We start from the raw sequence: 20,969 nt of genomic DNA, 5'->3' as shown, positions 1-20,969 counted from the left end.
CATGGACAGGGGCCTGGTGGGCTACAGTCCATGGGGTCACCAAGAGTTAAATGAGACTGAGCCACTGAGCATGCACACATACACATACAGGCATCCCTTAGCCTAGTCAAGTTGACACATAAAATTCACCATCACAACTCAGGACCTCCAGAATTCATGGAAGATACATGTATTAGGATCTAAGTGGTCAATGCATAACACCTCCCTTTTCCCCCACCTGTGTACATGACAGGTCTCTCTTCTCCACTCAAGTTCTGAACCAGTGGAGACAGAAAAATGAGGCAGATGGCAACGCTCACCTTTAAAACCGATAAAGACCATACAGGAAGATATGGCTTAGGTATGCAGCCACTGGCAGCTTCCTAACACAGAGTTGAGGATTTTTTTTTGCTTGTGCTGCATGGCTTTTTGAATCTCAGTTTCCTGACTGGAGATTGAACCTGGGCAATGGAATTAAAAACACAGAGTTCTAACCATCAGGCCTCCAGTAAACTCCCTTTATTAAAAAAGTTTTTTCCTAACAGGAAGTTCAGAATTAGATGACTCACCACCCGATCATAATTATCCATGGAAAACTATAGATTTCCGACTTGTGGGGTGTGCCTCTCTGAAACGTATGGAAAGTAGCGGATCCAGGTGGCTGCTCCTGCACCTGGGAGAAAGGGAGAGAAAGCTGAGTGGAGAGATGCCAGGAGTGTTAGTAAAAGGCTTCTGTCCTAGGGAAGAAAACATCAGGAATGTGGAGAAACTGTTCCCCCAATACCACACTGTTTCTTTTCTCTCCTTAGGCTTCCAGACATCACCATTCAGGTCTTCAGATGGTGGCCCGGCCAGTCTGCCTCAACACTGTGGTGGATGACACAGTGGAATTTCCCCTGGAGATCCTGGAAGGAGCTCAAACTGTCTGGCCTTTGGGACTCATTTCTGGGCCCTACCTCTCCAGAAATACATGAAGGACAATTCAACCTGCTTATCTTTGGCTGTTGGTTCAGAGAATGATGAATTGATTGGTCATTTCCTACAAGTCAGTAACATAACCAGGGAACATTAGAGAAACTGCCAGGTCCAGAGCTTCACCAAACACTCCTCAGCACCTCATATAAAGTGAGTTAGTGTCAGCAATCAAACCACAATGCCAATAAAGCATCAGCCTAGAGAAGGAGAAGAGTATAAAAGATAAGAGACGGAGAAATCAAGTCTGATTGGGAAGATAAGACCAATATACCTGAATCAAGGAAGGATAACAGACACGGGCAAGAATGCTAATGGATACAGAATTTCTTTGGGGAGGGATGACAATATTCTGAAATTAAATTGTGATGATGTTTGAACAATCCCATGAATCTACCAAAAAAAAAAAAAAAATTGAACTGTATGTTTATTTTTTTTTGGCTGTGCCACATGACTTGTGGGATCTCAGTTCCCCAACCAGGGATTGAACCCAGGCCACAGCAGTGAAATCCCAGAATCCTAACCAGTAGTCCACCAGTGAACACCCCTGAACTATATACTTTAAATGGGTAAACTGTATGGTATGTGAATTATACCTCAATAAAGACGATTAATTTCTTTTTAAAAAGACACAGACCACTAGCTGTAGTGGACTGGGAGAAGAGAGACCAGAATTCCAGTCCTTTACTTATTGTGCCAATAACTGTGTGACCTTGTTTATAGTTGCTCGGTCACTCAGTCCTGTCGAACTCTTTGCAGCCCCATGGACTATTTCCTCTGGAGTTACTGAAAGGAGCTCAAGCTGTCTGGCCTCCAGGCTCCTCTGCCCATGGAATTTTCCAGGCAAGAATACTGGAGTGGAGTGTTATTTTCTACTCCAGGAGATCTTCCCAACCCAGGGATCCAACCCACTGTCTTGCATCTCCTACATTTGCAAGCTGATTCTTTGTGACTTTGGTCACTTTCCTTTCTCATGCCACTTTTTCCTCACCTGTTAGATGAAGGCAGTGGAGTAGATGGCCTGTAATGTTCCTGTCTTAGTTTCCTGGAGTTGTTGTAACAAATTACCACAAACTTAAAACAACAGAAAGTTATTCTCTCACAGTTTAGGAGGCTATAAGGCTGAAATCAAGGTATTGTCTATACCATGCTCCCCCGAGAGGCCCTAAGTGAGAACGCATTTCTTGTCTTTTCTGGGTTTGTTCCTAGACTTGTGTCTGCATCTTTCTCTTCTCCGTCTTTCCACTTGGATAATCCAGTATAAACTCCTCCTCTCAATATCCTTAATTAAATCACATCTTTTGCCATATACGGTAGCATTCATGTGTTCCAAGCAATTGACATAGATATCTTTGGGGCAGGGGGGTAATTCATATATAGATCTTTGCAAGTTTATAGGAGAGTTGAGAGAACAAACTTGAGAAAATTTTAACTGCCATACATTCTCTAAACACCTCCTTCTTCACTTCCCTTCCTTCCTAGTTCATATTTAAAATAACTTCCATCTGTATGGAATTTTATGGTTTGAAAAGTTATTATGCATTTGTCAGCTCATTGCAATCCCATAAAAACCTGTAAATTTCTTATTATCACTATAATTTCATTTCCAATGAGAAAATGGAGGGTGAGAAAGATGAAGTGACCTAACCAAGGTCACCCACCCTGGAAGGTGCCAGTGCTGGACTTGGGCCTTTGTCTTTGCCCTCCACATCCTTTGGTATCCATTCTACCATCACCTGCCCGAATCTTGGTATAGCATCAAGAGGTTCTAGACCAGGATAGGGTAGATGCACTTGAAATAAATTCAGTTCTCCCTATTCTTCCTGCTAAGCACAGCTGCAAATCCTGTACACTTTATATAAAACCAACATAGGAAGATCTAAAAGGTGGGAAGAAGGAGGCAGACTGCCAAGGGCTCTTGGAACCCAGAGATGGACATAGCAAGAGTTCCTGGGTTTTCTTGCCTCATATATATCCTTGACTGGATGCTGGAAAACAACCTGGAAATGTCAACAGGCACAGACAAAATGAAGTCCCAAGACAAGCCTGCTTGCCAAAGGACAAGGAAAAAGGCAATTCAGCAAGACAGAAAACCTTTGGACAATCACTGCCTTACTCCAGCCAAACACCATAGAAAAAATCATGGTCCCACTTCCAACTCTATAGGGAGGTGGAGACCCTAGGCTCTGGCCATAAGGAGGTACCCTTCCCCACACCCCATCCCTCATCAGAGCAGTATCAGAGGAGAGAGAGTGGGGAGCCTGGGTTTTCATTCCTGCCCAGAGGTAGTGAGCTCCCCATCCGGAGGTAGTAAGACATGCCTCCCCCTCTCTGCCAAAGTGTCAGAGGAGGCCGCCTGGCGAGTTTGAAATCCCACATCCACCCTGCAATAAGGAGTCACATCTCCCCTCTCCCCTGGGTGAACAAACGGGCCTGAGTGGAGAATGCGGACATTCATTCCTTCCCAGTGTTTGTGAGATGATGCCCCTTCCCCACAACTAGCATGATGTCAGAGGAACCCTGCTAAGACAGAAGATTTAAATACAATCCGGAGTCTCATTACACCGAAAATGTTCAGCAGGCAATCAAGATCATAAATCACACCAAGAACCAAGAAAACCTCATCTTAAATTTTAAAAGACAATTGGCAGAGGCCCAAACCAAGATGATGCAGATTTTGAAGTAATCTGACAAGGATTTTGAAGAATCACAAAAATGTCTCAACAAACAACTTTAAAACAGAAAATCTCAGTGAAATAACTGAAGATATAAAGAAGAACCAAATGGAGATTTTAAAACTGGAAAATATAATTACCAAAATTAAAAACTCAATGGATAAGCTTAACAGCAGAATGGAAGGGAAGGAGAGAAAGAATCAATGAACAATGAACTTGAAGATCGAACAATATAAACAACCCAAGTTGAGTCAATTATCCAAAAAGAGTAATTTGGGTAAAAATAATACTTTCCTTCTCCTCTTGTGTTTTCTAAATTACATTTGAAAATTAAAGTGAAAAGTATAACACTGTCTAAATGTCAATTTCAAAGAATGTAGAAGAAATATTTAATAAGATTATATTGTTAATGGAGGTGGTAAAGGGACTTAAAGGGAGATGAGCTCTCTACACTCATCTCCAAATGACAATGTGAACACCAGTGGCTCTCCATGGTGATGGAATCATTCTGTATCTTAATTTCAGGGTTGAATCTACTTGCATGATAAAATGCCTATAAATATACTATATGCACACATATACTATATGCACACATTTGTTTCTAAGTCCATTTACTGGTTTTGATTTTGTACTATAGTTACACAGATTAGCCACTTGGGGACCCTGGGGAACCCTGGATGAAGGATATATGGAACCTCTCTGTATTATCTTTGTAAATCCCTATATATCTAAAATAATTTCAAAATGAAAATTTTTTATATAAAAGAGGATTGAAGAGGCAACTTCACAGGCACTTAGGGAGCTCCCATTTCACTCTGGAGGCCAGATATGAAGGGAGGTGGTGCCCAGAGGACGGAGCGTTCTGGACAGGAACCTTCAGTCAGACCCTTGCCTTATCCTCAAGTGACATCACAAAGCCTCAGAAGCCCCGCCTACCACCCAGAAGTCTTGTCAGCTGAACTACATGTCAGGCCTGTGTTTGCTTTGGAAGCAGTTGTTCAACCTTGCTGAGCAAACTGATCTGCCTGTTCAGCTACATTGGAAGGAAAATGGCCCCATGTGAGCCACAAGTTCAGCCGTCTGACACTCATTCCTAAGCTATTACAAAGGGCAAGACCAATTCTCCTCGTGTTTTCTTGGTCGTGTGGGCAGTCTGTTTCTACCACATATCTCAGCTGTCTTGGAGAAACCTATGTCTTCCCCACAGCTTCCAGCCTTCTTATGGGACAAGCATACACTGACCTCTACCATATCTGATCCTGCTTACCTGGTCAAAGTCCTCTTCTTCTTTACACTCCTGATGACTCTGGTCACTCTACTTATCCTAGTCTGGAAGGTAACCAAAGATGAAGGCCACAAGAACAGAGAACCAGACCAAAGAAAGGAGGCGACACTGCTGGCGTGAAGACCTATGGTTCTTGGTGGAGACTTCATTGAGGTGAACACCTGGAGGCCAAGAGGCGGCCCATGTAGGAGCTGTCTTAAAGGTAGAGCCTGGGAAAGAAGAAGTGCTGCGGGCACTCCATCCCCCATGCCAGATGCTCCCCTTGGCCTCACTTCCCTCCTCTATGACCACTTCTGCTATAATTCATGTTCATTCTGCTGCTCTTTGTCTTCTCCAACTCCTGAGATTAAATGTCTTCTCTCTGTGAATCTTTCCAGACTGAAATTATAAATGGCTTTTGATTTTTGCATTAACAGATGAAAGGAAAAAGCACATGGAGGATTAAAAATCACTTACAAAGCCCAAGTTTTTAAAATTGGATATGTGTTGACTCTGGGATATTGAAATTTTTGGAAACTCATAGCATCTCAAACTCTACAATGAAACCATAGTGGAAGCTCAGTTCCAGAAGATCCTTGAAAGTCTCACCTACCTTGAATTCTAGGTAAAATTCTCCCTCCTCCTTACCTAATTCTGGGAATAAAGAGTATTTCCTCTCAAAAAACAATTTGAAGCACCAAGTACTATTTCTCTTTTCTTCCCCATCCTCCAACTTTGTGGGTTGGCAAATTTTTGAAATAGCATATTCTAAAACCATAATTTTGTTTGATTTTTAAGAATCTTTTCTGAATTTGGAACACATTAACTTCCTTTTCAAATGAAATCTAAATTAAAGCCACAATGTTTTAAAAATCCATACCCTCAGAAAACTAGGCTTGAGTACACAACCCTCGCTTTCTGGGTTGTGTACTTTGAATCTCAACCCATGGGTCATTCATTCCCTTTCAGTTTAACCCACAGAAATGAAGGAGCTTGCTCACCGGTTGCTGAGGAGAGGTTACTACCCTACCAGAGCCTAAGGGGAGCCCACATGCGCCTCCCTCACACCTGCTTCCTCCAGGGCCTGGCAGTGATGGTGTGTGTCTTGGGGGTTGACCAACTTCAGCAGAGACTGATTACAGGTGGCCCGCAAGAGGACCCAAGGCCTCGTGGCCAAGGAAGCCGTGTCCCTCTCCCCTCTGTAGAGCGGACCCTGTATAGAGGCGGCTCGCCTTCCCTCCAAGATGACTGTCACATTTCTCAGTCCACCTTGCCTGCTCGGGAAGTAGGTGGGGGTGAGGTAGGATGGAGTGGGAAATGCGGTGCGCATCTCTTTGGGGGGAAGGGACGGTCCGGCAAAGGTCGGTCATGCCTCAGAGTTGGCAGAAAGACACTCACCACGCCTCTCTGCCTCTAGATCTCTCTCCTATCCCGCAATGCCTTTATTCATCCAGCAGAGGGTGACTGATCTCTTGATGTGTATCAGGCTCAGGACCTGCGAGCTCGGGATAGGAGCGCCTACACTGCAGCGCCAGATGGATGCTAACCCACTGCTCACAGGGATGAATGCTTCCTTATCAACTGAGAAGAGCGCTCCGAAGAGAACGTGGCTTTGTGAGAGTGTGCACCCCAGGAAACTGACGTGGACTGGGGAAGGTCTACCTGAGGAAGTCACGGCTGAGCTAGAACTGAGGAGCGAGCGGAATTTAGACACTGAACGGTGTGGGCGGAGGGGCACGGCCTTCTAGACAGAGGTCAGCGTGTGCAAAGGCCTGTATCAGCAGGCCTGTTGTAATAATGGGCCAGAAAGACGGTGATTCTGGAGCGCGAGAACGGAACCACATGGAGCTGGAGAGGTTTGCGGGACTGGATCTCACCACACCCCAGGGGGCAATACTAGTCAGGATGATCGTGAGGGGGATGGGTCCGTCCTCATGACGAGACTCCTGGGCCAGGTCACTCTATGCTCCCCGGGGACCCGAAGTCACCCTCCTCCCATTTTCTTCTGCCCTCCAGAATCTCCTCCCTCCCCAAACTTCTCACGCACCCAAATCTCTTCCGCTTTATCCGAATTTGGATACGTGCAGACAAATCAATCGGACTGCATTGTGAGCTTCTGGCCACATGATGGCAGCAGAAAGTCAGCAAACCTGGCCCCTGCGGCAACCCCTAGGCTGGGCGAGCCTCTCCTTCACCTTATGAGAGTTGGAAAGTTAGTCCCTAAGAGACGATAATCAGGTTATTTATGATAATAGGAATCTCTTATCCAGATCTCCTGGGCTAGAAATTTCATAATTTTTTGGCATCAATTATGTGCTGGCTCTTAGCAGTATCTCTTTTCTGCTTAACTACACTATATAAAGGACATTATGCCCACAGGTGGGAAGTTGAGTAAGGCTCAACTCCTAAACAGAGAGGCTGATTCTCTATCCAATGTCTCACAGCAGGGCCAGATTATCTTTCCTTTCCCCGCTGCCTCCTGCATTCATTGAGGAATAAAACATCTCCTGCTTGGAAGCATCTTTTCTTTCCCTGTCAGAAGTCTCTTTGCTCCACATTGCCACTGGCATGAGTTGATATTGTGCCCTGCATCTTCCTCTGTTTTCACCTTCTCTGGCCTCTCCCCAGCACCTTCAGAGAGGTCTGTCTGCAACTCCAGGTCCTGCACTTCTAGGGATGAAGTCAACAGATAGCAGCCACCACAGTGCATCTTGTAGAAGGTGGTGGTGGTGTTCTATCGCTCATGTCCAACTCTTTGCGACCCCATGGACTGCAGCACACCAGGTTTCATTCACTATCTCCCAGAATTTGCTCAAACTCATGTCTATTGTCAATGATGCCATCCAACCATCTCATTCTCTGTCACCCCCTTCTCCTCCTGCCCTCAATCTTTTCTTGTAGGTAATGAGAACCAGAAGGGAAAGGTGATGGAAAAAGATAAGACATTGCTCCCTTTTGCAGGGAGTTTCTGAGCCAGTTGTGACTGAGGGCTTCCTTGATCACAGTGCCAGGCGGTTTCTGAGAAAGGCCAGGGTTGGGGTACTAATGGAATGCTTTAAGCATTCTGAAGCCTGGTGGAACCCCTGTGGGCTAAATCAGTTGGGGGTGAGGGACTCCCTGAAGCAGGGGAATTGTTAGGAAAATATATGGCTTGGACTTAAGAGTGCAAAGGAGCATGTGATAGACATAAGAGACAGTGAGTCAACCAAACAATGCATGAAGGGAAACAATGGGAAATCAGGTCTAGAGTAGAGTACCAGCCAATGGGAAAGGGCCTTGAAGGCCAGATGAGAGTGCTGAATTTCAACTAAGGGGGACCCAGTGAAGGTTTTTGACAAGGGGAATGACAAGTGAAATAAACATTAAACAAGATTACTCTGACATAGTCATTGCGTCAGGCAAATGGGAGGAGAGAGACCAGTTAAAATGCCAGCTGAGTAACAGAACTTTACGAAATTTCTGGTACTTGCCTATTTCTGTGACTTTGCTCATTCTATTCCTTCCACTTGAAATGCCCTTTTGCAAACCCTCCTTTGCTCAATAGTTTTTAAGGGAGAGTGGAATCCAGAGAGGTACATCCTAGGACTTGGTCTGAAAGCAGACCATAGAGACGAGGACCTCTGCCTCCTCCCATTCTCCTGGCCCTGAGAACCATCAGAAGGGCCTTAGGCCATCCAGAGCCCCACTCTGATTTTACAGAAGAGGCCCCCGACGCCCAGAGGGTACGTGAGGGAAACAGTGAGTGTGGAAGAGAGGCCAGAGCAGGTAAGACCAGACAAGCGTAGGGTGAAATCTCAGCTCCACCACTTCACACTAGCTATGCATCCACAGGCAAATTCTTTTAGCCAGTGGCTCTCAAAGTATGATCCTGGGATCCCTGGGGCTCCTCCAAGACCCTTTCAGGAAATCGAAAGATTGAAATTATTTTCATAGAAACAGTAAATTCTTATTTTCCTTTTTCATTCTCATTCCCTCACGAGTTTTTGAGAGGGCACATGGCATGTCTTCTAGTAAGTCAAGAGTTAAAGAGATTCACAAAACTGTGAAAGAGTACTATTCTTCCTCCTTTCTATAATTTATGTTAACACATAAATTTGTTGCTATTTTATATGAATCAATAAGTTCTTGTTAAAGTTCAGGTTAATTTCTAATATTGTAAACATGGATGAACATAACCTACATAAAGAAAAGTTCCTTGGGGTTCTCCATACTTCTTAAAAGTGTTAGAGGATAATGAAACTAAAAAGTTTGAGAAGTAGGAATTTAAACTCTCTAGGTCTTCATTTCCTTATCTGTAAAATGGGCATATTATCTCACAGGATAGTTTGAGACTTAAAAAAAGCTACTCCAGATAAAACGCAAAATGTCTGCTCAAGGCCTCCTGGTATTGTGTTTCTTGAACAACGGCCTCTCCAACGTGACCTCAGATCTGTTCTTGGCTTTCTCTGGGAAGGTAAAGAATCTGCCTGTAATGTGGGAGACCCACATTCGATCCCTGGGTCAGGAAGATCCCCTGGAGAAGGCAATGGCTACCCACTGCAGTCTTCTTGCCCGGAGAATCCCATGGACAGTGGAGCCTGGTGGGCTGCAGTCCAGGGGGTCGCCAAGAGTCGGCCATGACTAACACTTCCGCACTTTCACTTCAGAGGCCCTGGAGTCTGGGGGTGAAGCATAGTGGAGTATGAAGATGCTATGCTACTGGAAGCCAGTGTCTGCAGGCACAAAGTCCCCTTGTGTGCCTGAGGCAGATCCCCATACCAAGGTCAGCAAACAGTGACAAATTCTACTACATTGCCTTTGCCACAGAGAGAGCCCAGAAACTTTTGTGCAGCTGTAGTTCACCTCTGTCACCACCTGAGGGCAGCACGCCCCCACAAGTAGAACAGCAGAGCCCACTCAGGACAAAAAAGAAGCTTGGCCTTTTCAGAACAGAAAAAGTTACTTCAGAGAATGCCTCCCTTCAGAGAGTGTCTCCCTGAAACCTCTGTGACATTCTTCCAGCAACTAGTAAGGGGAGCTGACCTGCCAGAAAAGTGAAAGTCATAGTTGCTCACTCATGTCCGACTCTGGGACCCCATGGGCTATACAGTCGATGGAATTCTCCAAGCCAGAATACTGGAGTGCGTAGCCTTTCCCTTCTCCAGTGGATCTTCCCAACCCAGGGGTTGAACACAGGTCTCCCGCATTGCAGGCGGTTTCTTTACCAGCTGAGCCACAAGGGAAGCCCCTGAAACCTCTGTGACATTCTTCAATAACCAGTAAGGGCAGCCAACCTGGCAACAGGGATGATAAACCAAGAATATGAGAACAACCCTGACGAGTCCCAGTGGTCTATTTTCACGTAAAGATTTCAAAAGTTGTATTACCTCCCCAATCCCCACCCTCTTTTTTTTTTTTTTTTTTTTTTTAGCATTTTACTCATTTATTTAACACCCAATACGTTTTTTGGGGGTATACCTGATTAACAATGTTGTGGTAGATTCAGGTGAACAGTGAAGGGACTCAGCCACACATATGCATGTATCCATTCTCCCCCAGGTTCCCCTCCCATCCAGGCTGGCACATAACATTGAGCAGAGTTCCATGTTCTATACAGTAGCTCTTAGTTGGTTATCGATTTTAAATATAGCAATGTGTACCTGACCTTCCCAAAGTCCCCAACTTGTCACTGCTGGCACGATAAGCCTGTCTTAATTTCAATGAAAGCAAATGCTAGGAGTCATAAGATGGTCTGCTGGACCCACTTGTCCATTAATTCCCTGTATAAGTGAGCCCCAGTTTCCTCATCAGTAAAGAAGATAAAAGCATACCCATCTCACAGGATTATGAGGCTCGAAGGAGAATGATGTAAAGAATCTTTGTGAAATCTGAGGTGCTATAAGCTCTTTAATAATTTATTATCTTAGGAAAAGCCAAATAGGTAAATCCAGGTGGTGCTAGTGGTAAATAACCCCCTTGCCAATGCAGGTGGTATAAGAGGCATGGGTTCCATCCCTGGGTTGGGAATATACCCTGGAGAAGGGCATGGCAACCCACTCCAGTATTCTTTCCTGGAGAATCCCGTGGACAGAGAAGCCTGATGGGCTGTAGTCAATGGGGTTGTAAAGAGTTGAACACAACTGAAGTGACTTAACACAGATGCATGATATAGATATGTATATATAGATATGTGAGTTTTTTAATGTGTGCCAAAAATATATATATGCCTGACTTGGATCAGAAAGGCCTGGTGACGGAGCAAGATCAAGTTCCTTAGAGTTCTCTGTGTTTCCTGATTTAATTAAAGCTCAGTCCAAATAAGACGGCTCTAGAAGACAACCGTACAAATGTGACCTGAGAAGAACCGTACTTTCCCGTTAATAAGAATTAACACCTATGTAACACTTTATAGCTTACAAAGTGGTTTTGCTCACATTCCCCCAACTCCTCCTGAAAACAGAGAGGAAGACATTCTCTTTCATCTTCTTTCATAGTTAGAAAACAGGCCCAAAGAAGTGAAGTCACTTGCTCAAGACCTCAAAGCAAGTCAAGGGTACAGCCAGACCCTCTGGGTCCAAGGTTTGCCTTCTCTCCACTGTGCAGCCTCAGAAGACTGGGGTGGTGAAGGAATCACCACCTCCATCTCACATCTCGGACATGGCATGTGGGCAGCTCTGTCACCAACCACTCTGCAAGGCTGACTTCATCCAGCCTGAGGGCTCCTGGCCCCCACTTCCTCCACCTCCAGTAAATGCAGGCAACTTCTTATTGAAATGCAAAATGGCCTTACTCTTCAGTTTTAAGGACCTGCCACCACTGTTCTGAGCCCGACTCCGTCCTACCACCCAGCCCAAACCCTCCCAGGCGGTTTCCTCAGAACCCACAGCTGTGCAGCCCCGAGCCGCGTGGCCGCTGGGCGCACAGGGCAATGTGGAGGCGACGGGGAGCAGAGCCCAACAGCAGGCAGAGGGAAAAGGGGCCACAGTGAGGTGGAGGCCACCAAGGGTCGGAATCTGGGGCACTGAAGGCTTTCAGCTAACTTCCACTTATTCCTCAGGGCACTCAAGCCGATCCCTGAACCACCCTGCTCCTTGGTGGCTTCATTCATAGATACACCTTGTATATTCCCAAATATACCTTTATTACGTGTATAAACACAAGCCAAAGGAAGGCCCAAGTCCTGTCAGACCTCTCTGTCTGAAGGAAGGCTTCATTTGATCTCCCCCATTGTAAAGTGAAAGTGGCTCAGTTGTGTCCAACTCTTTGAGACCCCAAGGACTGTAACCTACCAAGTTCCTCTGTCCATGGAATTCTCCAGGCCAGAATACTGGAGTGAGTAACCATTCCCTTCTCCAGGGCGTCTTCCCAACCCAGGGATTGAACCCAGGTCTCCCATACTGCAGGCAGATTCTTTACCTTCTGAGCCACCAGGGAAGGCCTGTCTCCCCAGTTGTCTACCCCTAAATTGTACTTTGTAATTCATACTAACATGTGTTTCAGCCAGTCACTTCTACTCTTAACCTGGGGTCCATGGATAGATTTTAGGGGGTGATGGGTTCTGGGAACAAACTGGAGAGGGGGACACATCTCACTAACCTCTAAGTGAATTTAGCATTTCTCCACTACAAGCCCCAGTAGGATTAGCAGTGCCTGTGCTCCTGTCACTAACTGAAACCAAGATGCTTCCACATTCTCTCAGTTGCTGCAGATCGCTTGAAACATTATTTGCACTCATCACAACTTGGAAATTATGGCAGTTATTAGATCTGCAGCTAGATCTGGTTACTAAATGCATTGTTAAAGAAAGTGGTAGATAACTGTCAGAAATTTGGTGTGTGTGTTTTTTTTTTAACTTTCGATAACAGTATTTCAGTACAGTTGGCTTCCTTTGTAATCTTAGGTATTTCAGTGTACGCATTTGGGAACATCAGCTTCACCAGACAGCCAGTGGAGTCCTGCACACAGAAAGGATCAGGCCGCCTGACCCCAATTGCTCCTCTGAGTCCTCAAGGACTGTGCCCAGCCAGGCTCATAGCACCAAGCTCCCTGCATGAGAGAGACAGTGGAGAGAGGGCGGGAGAGTGCGGTAACTCCTTTCTCCAGCCCCTACAAACACTAAGACTTGCTATCTTTTTTAACTATTACAAGAATTCAGAGAAGATGGCCGTATTGTGCATATTTCAAAGAGGAAGAAACAGAAGCTCACACAAGAAGTGAACAACAGCCCATCTCCTGCCCTCTGCCTTCAAGGGCTAAAGCTCTGCGGAGCCCCACCCCATAATAGTGAAGAGCTTGGCCTCAAGTCAGGCACAACCACCTGTGTGACTGAGGGCTGGTCACTCAACTTCTCTGAGTCTCCTAGTCCTCATCTCCGCAGGCGGACAAAAAACACCCATTCCATAGGGTTTCCTGGCGGAGCTCCATGAAACAACGTGTGTAAAGAGCTCAGCATGGTGCCCGGATCCGCTGACTGTACACTGGCCGCCAGCACCGTCACATGAAAAGAGACTTATCGTGGTTGCCTTACAGTCTATTTTAGAAATTATAGGCAACTTTCAGGCCATTCTCCCATCTGCAACTCCTCTTATCAGAAACGGCTAAGAATTTGTTTTCCTTCTCTCTCAGCATCCATGACTTCTTAGCGGCCAAATGTTTCTTCCCCTTCTCTCCAGGGGAGGCACTCGGGCTGAAAAAGATGAAAGCAAACGTGTCAGGGCCGGGAGGAGGGAGGATGGGTGTCCGGCGGCCGCAGTGCAGGTATCAGCAGTCCAGGGCTCGCCTGAGCAGCGTGTTCCTGCCAGAGATGAGTCCGCTGCAAGGTGGAGGGCAACGCCGTGCCATCCGTGTCTCCAAGTGCCTGTGTGTAATTTATTTTCTTGCAGGGTTGGGGGGAGGTGGCCGAGGCTTCACAAGCTGTACCTGACAGATAATTACACAAAGACAAATTGTGCTCGGCCTTACCCTTCTCCGAGTATGGCAGCCTCCAGACGCTGCGGGTGGTGGAGGGGAGGAGGGGGCGGGACGGGGGCAGGGGGCGTGGAAGAGCGGGAGGGGGCGGCTGAGCCCAGCTGACCCGTTACTCATCCGCAGCAGGGCGGACAGTGGAGCCGGGAGGGACTGCGGCGGGTCCTGGCTGAAGCGCACAGGCTTCTCTGGACTGTGTCGTGGCTCTCTTAGGCGATGACAGACGCAGGGACAGTCCGTGCGCCCCCCGCGCCTCGTCCAAAGCTAGTGCTCCATGAGAGGCCACATGCCAGACCCCCAGGGGCCGTGCGGACCCCACACAAGATGCTCTGCTGCGCCCCCTAGAGGAGAAGCCGCGCAGGGCCTGGCGGGGTCCCGACTGGCGCCCCCGGCTCTGCTCTGGGAGCTGGTGGGAATTGCAGTTTCTCACGGATGGGGGAGGGTCTCCCCATCTCCCAGACTCCAGCCTGCATTCTCCCCACACCCACTATCTTCCCCCTTTTTCTTCCCCTATCTCCCCCTTTTTCCTTCCTCTTTCGATTAAAACTTTTTCTGTTGCATGACAGAATTTTATTTTTTAATGTTCCCAGGAGAAAACATGAAAGATAATGTATATAACCTACGAACTTTCTACACTTAAATAAATTAATAAAACGGTGCTGATTTTCACTGTATTGTTATAATTATTTTATGTTGACCAGCATGAAAGCTAATAAAAACAAATCAAACCTGTGAACATATTTTTTTTTTTCTTTTTTAAGAAAGAGAAAAACGGACTGTTTAAGCCCAGGGAATCTACAAAGAATTTAGTTTTCAGTTCTTCCAAAGCTGAGGGACAGCTTCGATTCCCTCATCAATAAAACTAAAAACAAAATATTGTCCTTGTTCAGTCATTTATGGGTGGGGCATCTATTGAGCATCATTGGAATGTCTGGCGCCGCGTGTGACATAGACTGGTCTGACATATCACCAGTCTGTATATGTGCGGCATATTGGGCAGCCCACCAAGACAGAGTGATTGATGTCCTCTATGGAGGGGCAGGGAGAGCTCCAGTGAGGAGGCTTCTGTGATCGATAGTTCTCTTTTGGGCCACGTTCTTTAGCACAGAGCCTGCCACACTCTTCTTCTTTCTGTATCTATATAGTATATCTCAGTATGTGGCTCATTCTTCCCTAGAGCCTCCTCTGAAATCCCAGGTAAGGGTAGCAGCTTCCCCCACTCCATCTCATAGTGGAATTACCTGTGGTTGCATCTTCCACCACCCGAAAGGCTGGAACCACCTTTTCCCTCCCCAGCCTCACAGCGCCCAGGGCAGGTACACGAGTATTACTGAGCTGAACGGGCCTCGCCTTCTCGATCAGTCTCCGACAAGCTCTGTCATTCTCCTCTTGCCCTCTCTCTTCCATCCTCCTCCTCCATTTGGCTTCTGTCTCCCTCTGTGCTGTGCCTCCTCCTGGCTCCTTTGTTCTCTTTCATAAGATCTGTAACTGAGGAAAGGTTCCTCCTCCTTGTCAGGCCCATTCATCCTCCTTCCGCCATGCAGCCTGGGCCTGCTCAATTTATATCATATCTCCCAGTTCTCCACCTTCCTTTGGCTCCTCCCTCTTTTCCCAGAGCTGTGGCTGGGCTCTGGCAGGTGCTCTTAAGCCCCACACAGCCCCAGCAGCATCCCCATTCCTCCAGGCGCATGTGCACACACACACATCCACACCCTGATCCAGGCACACCCCAGTCCATCCGTGCATTCCCATTCCCTACACAGACCTCCCTGTACATACACCTGCCCCCACCCAAACACCCACACCCAGGGTCTTCCTGCCTTTCCACAAGAAACAACTTATCCTTTCCTGAGGGGGAGGAGGAGACCCCTTGGGCATAAACCCACAAGTTCTTTGGAATAAGAAAGGCCAGTAAATCTCAGAGGACAGGGTCCTCAGATGACAGCAGGCTTGGGAGGGATTCAGCAGGAAGGTTCAGGTCCCCACAACACAGCCCCTCCTCACTCTCCAAGTCACACATCCTTGAGGCTCTTAGACCACTGTCCCTGCTCAACCCCTGGCCTGGGCCCTCTCTTGATCTCTTCCACCAGGCCTGCTGGGGCCCTTCTGGCTCCTCCTGCCACTCCCTCCTTGCTCCCTGAGAGCCTTTCAACTTCCTCCACACTGAAGACGTCACCTGAGGTGTCCTCAAGCTCTGGGCTTCAACCCCCAGCCCTTCACTTTCCAACCTTGCCAGTCCCCACACTCTCTTCCGAGGCTACACTTGCATCCCAGCCCAGTTCCTCACCCCCTGCTTCTTTCAGACACATCTGCCCCAAATGACTCCTGCTCCTTCTTCCCTGCCCCTGCCTACCCTCACACTCCCTTCCATTCACAGGCTCCCCTTGTACAGAGAACCTTCCTGAATCTATGACCATAGAAGACAGTCTCCTGCCTGGGATATTAGGGACAGTCTCTACCTCTAACAGAGAGTCCTGGATTAGCACAGTTTGTGGATTTCCGAGCCCATCCAATGCAACCTTTTTATTTTTACAGATGAGAGAACTGAGGCTCAAAGGGGAGGAAAGCCATCAGGAGCACATAGCTCATCCACTGAAGCACTCACTGCTCACTCAGTGCTCATAACCTGCTATGCAGATGCCTGCATGAACACAAGTTCCATTGCCTGAACTGTTTTGGTGTTGATGGCCCAGTAAAGAGGTTGAGGGGTGATGAAATCTCAGGGAATAATTCTGAAAGAGACAGACAACTTCCAGCTTCTTTTTGAGACTTGTGAATGAAACTTAGAGTTGAGAAGATGGTCAAGTGGCTGATTTAGTCAACCCTCACTGGAAGAAGATGATCCCAAGAGATGCCAGCCTGGCAGTCTGGATTTCAATCTCTCTTCACTCTCTCTCTTTCTCTTTGTCCTAGAAGACTTTTGGCTTCAGGAAAGAAACACTTCAGGTGAATGAGGAAGAAATGCTCATTCTTGGAATCAGTCCTTTTTTTTTTTTTTTTCTTAATATTTTGTTTTTCTATTTGGCTGCATGGGATCTTATTTGGGGCACTCCGGATCTTTGCTCTGGCATTCGGAATCTTTAGTTGCAGCACACAAATTTAGTTGCACCAGGTGGGATCTAGTTCTCTGACCAGGGGATGAACCTGGGACTTCTGCATTAGGAGTTCCACTCTTAGCCACTGGAATACCAGGGAAGTTCTTGGGATCAATCTTGATTTTTCAGCCCCTGGAAATGACAGGCAGGGTACTGAGGGTGTTTTCCTGTGGGCATAGGGACAGAGATTAGAATTGGCTAAGAAACTGATAAGGAATATGCCAAAAGGGAAAAGCGAGGCAGAGGTGGCTGAACCCAGGAAAGGAGTGAGCCAAATTTCCCTGCGAGGCTGAATTCCACGCGGGGAGAGATGTGTTTTAATCATCCCTGTATCCCTCCTACCCTCTCATCTCCGATCCCAGCACAAAGAAGAGAGTGATAGGGAGGAATCGAGGGAAGGAAACACTAAGTGAGGCTCAAAGAACGTGAAGCCGAAAGACAGAGGGAAATGGGAGAAACAAAGGAAACCGCTAAAGAAGCAAAAAAGGCAGCAGAAAGAAGGGTAGAGAAAACGAGTTGGCTTCCTCCGCGCTGGCTTCGGGCTCCGAGTGGCCGCTGGGAGGCGCCCTGCGCGCCGCGCTCTCCGCCCCCCCCCCCCCCTTCCCACCCCCCCACCCCGCTCCCTGCTCCCTACTCCCGGCTCCCCGCCCGCCCGAGCTCCCTACTCCCGGCTCCCCGCCCGCCCGAGCTCCCTGCTCCCGCCGCCACACTCCAGCAGAAGCCATTACAGAGAACAAACTACCTTCTTGTCTCTGAGATGGGTCCCCGGGGCGGAAGGCAAATTGCCTGCCTCGTGCATAATAAACCAGGCGTGGAGAGGCGCACGGAGGCGGCCCCGGCTGCCGGCGGGCAGAGGCAGCCCCGCGGTGCCCACCGGGTCCGCCGCGCCGCCCGCCCCCACCGCCCCCGGAGCCTGCAGTCCCTAGCCCAGCGTGGCTGGCTGCACCGGGTGCCCGAGAGGTCAAGGGCTCATGGGGAGAGGTCTGGGAGAACCTCCAAACTCTGAACACCGGTTTGCACCCGTATGCCCATCTGCATCCAGTACACAGACAAGTTTTTGAATGTTGGCTGATCCCAGGAAAACGACACCAAGAGCTTCTGTCTTTGTCGGGTCACTTGCTTCTGCCTGGAATGCCTTTCTGCTTTTGAAAAAGCAGGCTTTCTCATCCTCCCAGTCCCTGTCAGAGGGCAGCAGTTCTCACTCTGAACCCCCCCACAGTTACAAGCAATGGCTTTCTTCTTTCTGCTAAGGTGGCGCTGTGTTCAGATTCCTGGTATCTGGCAGTTACATCACATACTACATTTACGTGCATACAGGTCTCTGTTATTTGCACATTTCTGAAGGGCAGAAAGCTTTATTTTCTTATCTGTATACCCCCAGAGACTTAGCCCTGAATCACTGGATGAAACAATGAATGAGTGTAAAAAAATGAAACTAGAGATCCAAATCAATTTATCACAGGTTCTTTTCCACCACTTACTATTGGCTTCCTGCAATTACTGTTCTGCCTTGAGATTCTATATAGGGCAGAGGAACTATACATAGATGTTACATATTGGGTGAACTTGAAACAGGAGGGAAGGGGGCAGGGCACCATCTTTGGGAGAATGACATAGCCACAGAACAAGACAAAAACTGGTTGGAACCAAGTAGGTCCAAGATGGTAGAAGATTTGACTTACAGTGGACCTTGAGCCTCATCACATGCTCACTGTAATACATTAGCATGCTAAGTGATACACCCACCAGCACCATGACACTTACCAGGAGGACCGTCAAAGATCAAAACACCAGCAGTGGCCCAATTCCTGGAAATCTCTACCCCTTCCTTGAAATAGTTGGAATAATCCTCCCACCTATTATTAGCCTATGAAATTATGTGCATGCTATGTCATTTCAGTCATGTCTGACTCTTTGCGACCCTATGGACCGTAGCCCACCAGGCTCTTCTGTCCATGGGATTCTCCAGGCAAGAATATTGGAGTGAGTTGTCATGCCCTCCTCCAGGGGATCTTTCCAACACAGGGATCGAACCCGTAGCTCTTATGTCTCCTGCATTAGCAGGCAGGTTCTTTACCACTAGTGCCACCTGGTAAGCCCAGCCTATGAAATTACCTAGCCCATAAAAACTAACCACCCCCTATGTGGGGGCCTCCCACCTCCTGAAATGACGTACACTCTATAGATCTCTCTAAACAGATTGACTTTTTACCTATCACTTGTCTTTCACTGAATTCTTTCTGGGATGAGACATCAAGAACCTGAGTTTCAATAGGTCCTGAGATGAGATGTGTGATCTCAGTTAAAAGACTGTGGATTCAAGTCCCAGTCTGAGTTATATGATTTCCAAACCTCCCCAGGGGAGATTAGCCATCCTCAGAAAGTGTATGGGAAGAAGACATGGAGAAGGGAAAGGGGTACATATGGAGCCTAGTCCTTGCCTGCAGGGAGCTCCCAGTCTCACGGGGAAGCTGCTCAAACAGTGACAAGCCAATGGCCAAGTGCATAGAAAGAGAAAAGCAGAGGAGCCAGAGTTTTTCCTGAGATGGGCCAACAATCACAAACCTGCCTGTGACTCTGGCTCCAGAGATGGGGGCACAGGAAAAGAGCACCTACGAGGACCCTGTATCAAGACAGTGCAGGAGGAGAGAAAATCTCCAGGCAGGAGGCAAAGCCCAGGGGTTAGCTTAGAAAAGGTCAGGGGGGATGAACAAGAACAAGAGAGTTCTCTCTCTCTTCCAAGGAGAGAACCCATTTGAAGGAGGCAGGAAATGGCATGGCCCACATGATGGGGAGCTGTAACTAGACTCACAAGTGTTCTCCTAAAACCCCAGAAATGGACTGAACCAGACATGGGGCTCGACAGAGAGGGCCAGTTCATGGAGCCCTCGACTGACTTGTTAATGGGCTTAATTTTGTTCTGACCTTGACAGGGAGCCATTGTCAATGCAATGGGCTGGGGTTTGATCCCTGGTCAGGGAACTAGATCCCAAATGCTGCAAATAAGACCCAGTGCTGCCAAATAAATGAAACTTTTAAAGTGACACTATAACAGAAGAAAAATAACTGAAAAGGGACCACTGGATATGATGACTAGAGCAAGATCCGTTTGGAAGGTTTGGCAGGATCAGAAGATCGACTGTCGTGTGTCCAGTTGGTGAAGTGATAAAAGCGGGAAGCCACAGGCCTTGATTTCCCGAAGCTTAGCTGGGAATGGAAGGAGAGAGTTTGGCTATTAGCTGGAGGGCACCATATTATGGAAAGGAAGGAGTATTTGTTTGTTTGTTTGTTTACAGCTGGCACTACAATTCCTTTTTAAAGTGTCAATACTTTGGTAAGCTGTGCTGGGTATAATAACAATGACAGAGGCACAGATGGAAGGGAGGGTATTAGGGGGGGTGCTTCGGGATGACAAACAAGGATCACTGATTTGTCATAGGAGTGGAGGTCTTCCCAGAAGAGATAACTCCTGATTTGGGTCTTTAAATATGAGTGAGTTGTCTTTTTGTTTTTTCTTTTCTTTTTTTTTTCTTTTTCTTTCCTGTGATTATGGAGGCCCAAGAGTCAGAGATGTTGCACTAAGTCCATGCCAAGTATGAAGGAAACAAGTTCTAGTGGGAATACTTTTTTTTTTTTCTTTTTCTTTCCTGTGATTATGGAGGCCCAAGAGTCAGAGATGTTGCACTAAGTCCATGCCACATATGAAGGAAAGACAGGGTCAGAAAACTTCCATTCTTCCTCTTGCTACCGCTGTGCCATAAATATTACACAGAAGCCAACGGTTCTGAATGGAAAACTGGAGAGGAGCATTTGGAAATGTACTGTCCTGAAAATCAGGTTGCTCCATTGCCAATAAGTTGGTATCCCTAGAAGATATCAGAATTATGGAATCCTAGTTGTTAGTACTTAGAAGCAAACTCACAATTCAGAGGTCCAAATTCCCCCTGATTTTTCACAGATAAAAAGTGTGAAGATGTCAGTGTCATCATCATTGACAAATCCCAGTTCCCTGATTCAGAGCACAACCAACCGACATGCTTG

The 20,969-nt window shown here is 47.2% G+C and overlaps 1 protein-coding gene across 1 annotated transcript; it reads left to right on the top strand.

The window, feature by feature from the left end:
• Positions 1–4,553: 4,553 nt before the first annotated feature.
• SMIM42 (small integral membrane protein 42) lies at positions 4,554–5,581 on the top strand. The gene is made up of 2 exons (XM_070467142.1): positions 4,554–5,113; positions 5,328–5,581. Exon 1 carries the CDS (start codon positions 4,819–4,821, stop codon positions 5,029–5,031), a length of 213 nt encoding a protein of 70 aa, XP_070323243.1. The 5' UTR covers positions 4,554–4,818; the 3' UTR covers positions 5,032–5,113; positions 5,328–5,581.
• The last annotated feature ends 15,388 nt before the right edge of the window (positions 5,582–20,969 follow it).

The sequence above is a fragment of the Odocoileus virginianus genome, chromosome 5 (assembly GCF_023699985.2).
Source record: "Odocoileus virginianus isolate 20LAN1187 ecotype Illinois chromosome 5, Ovbor_1.2, whole genome shotgun sequence".
Taxonomy (NCBI): domain Eukaryota; kingdom Metazoa; phylum Chordata; class Mammalia; order Artiodactyla; family Cervidae; genus Odocoileus; species Odocoileus virginianus.
This window is presented reverse-complemented; position numbering and strand designations above follow the sequence as displayed.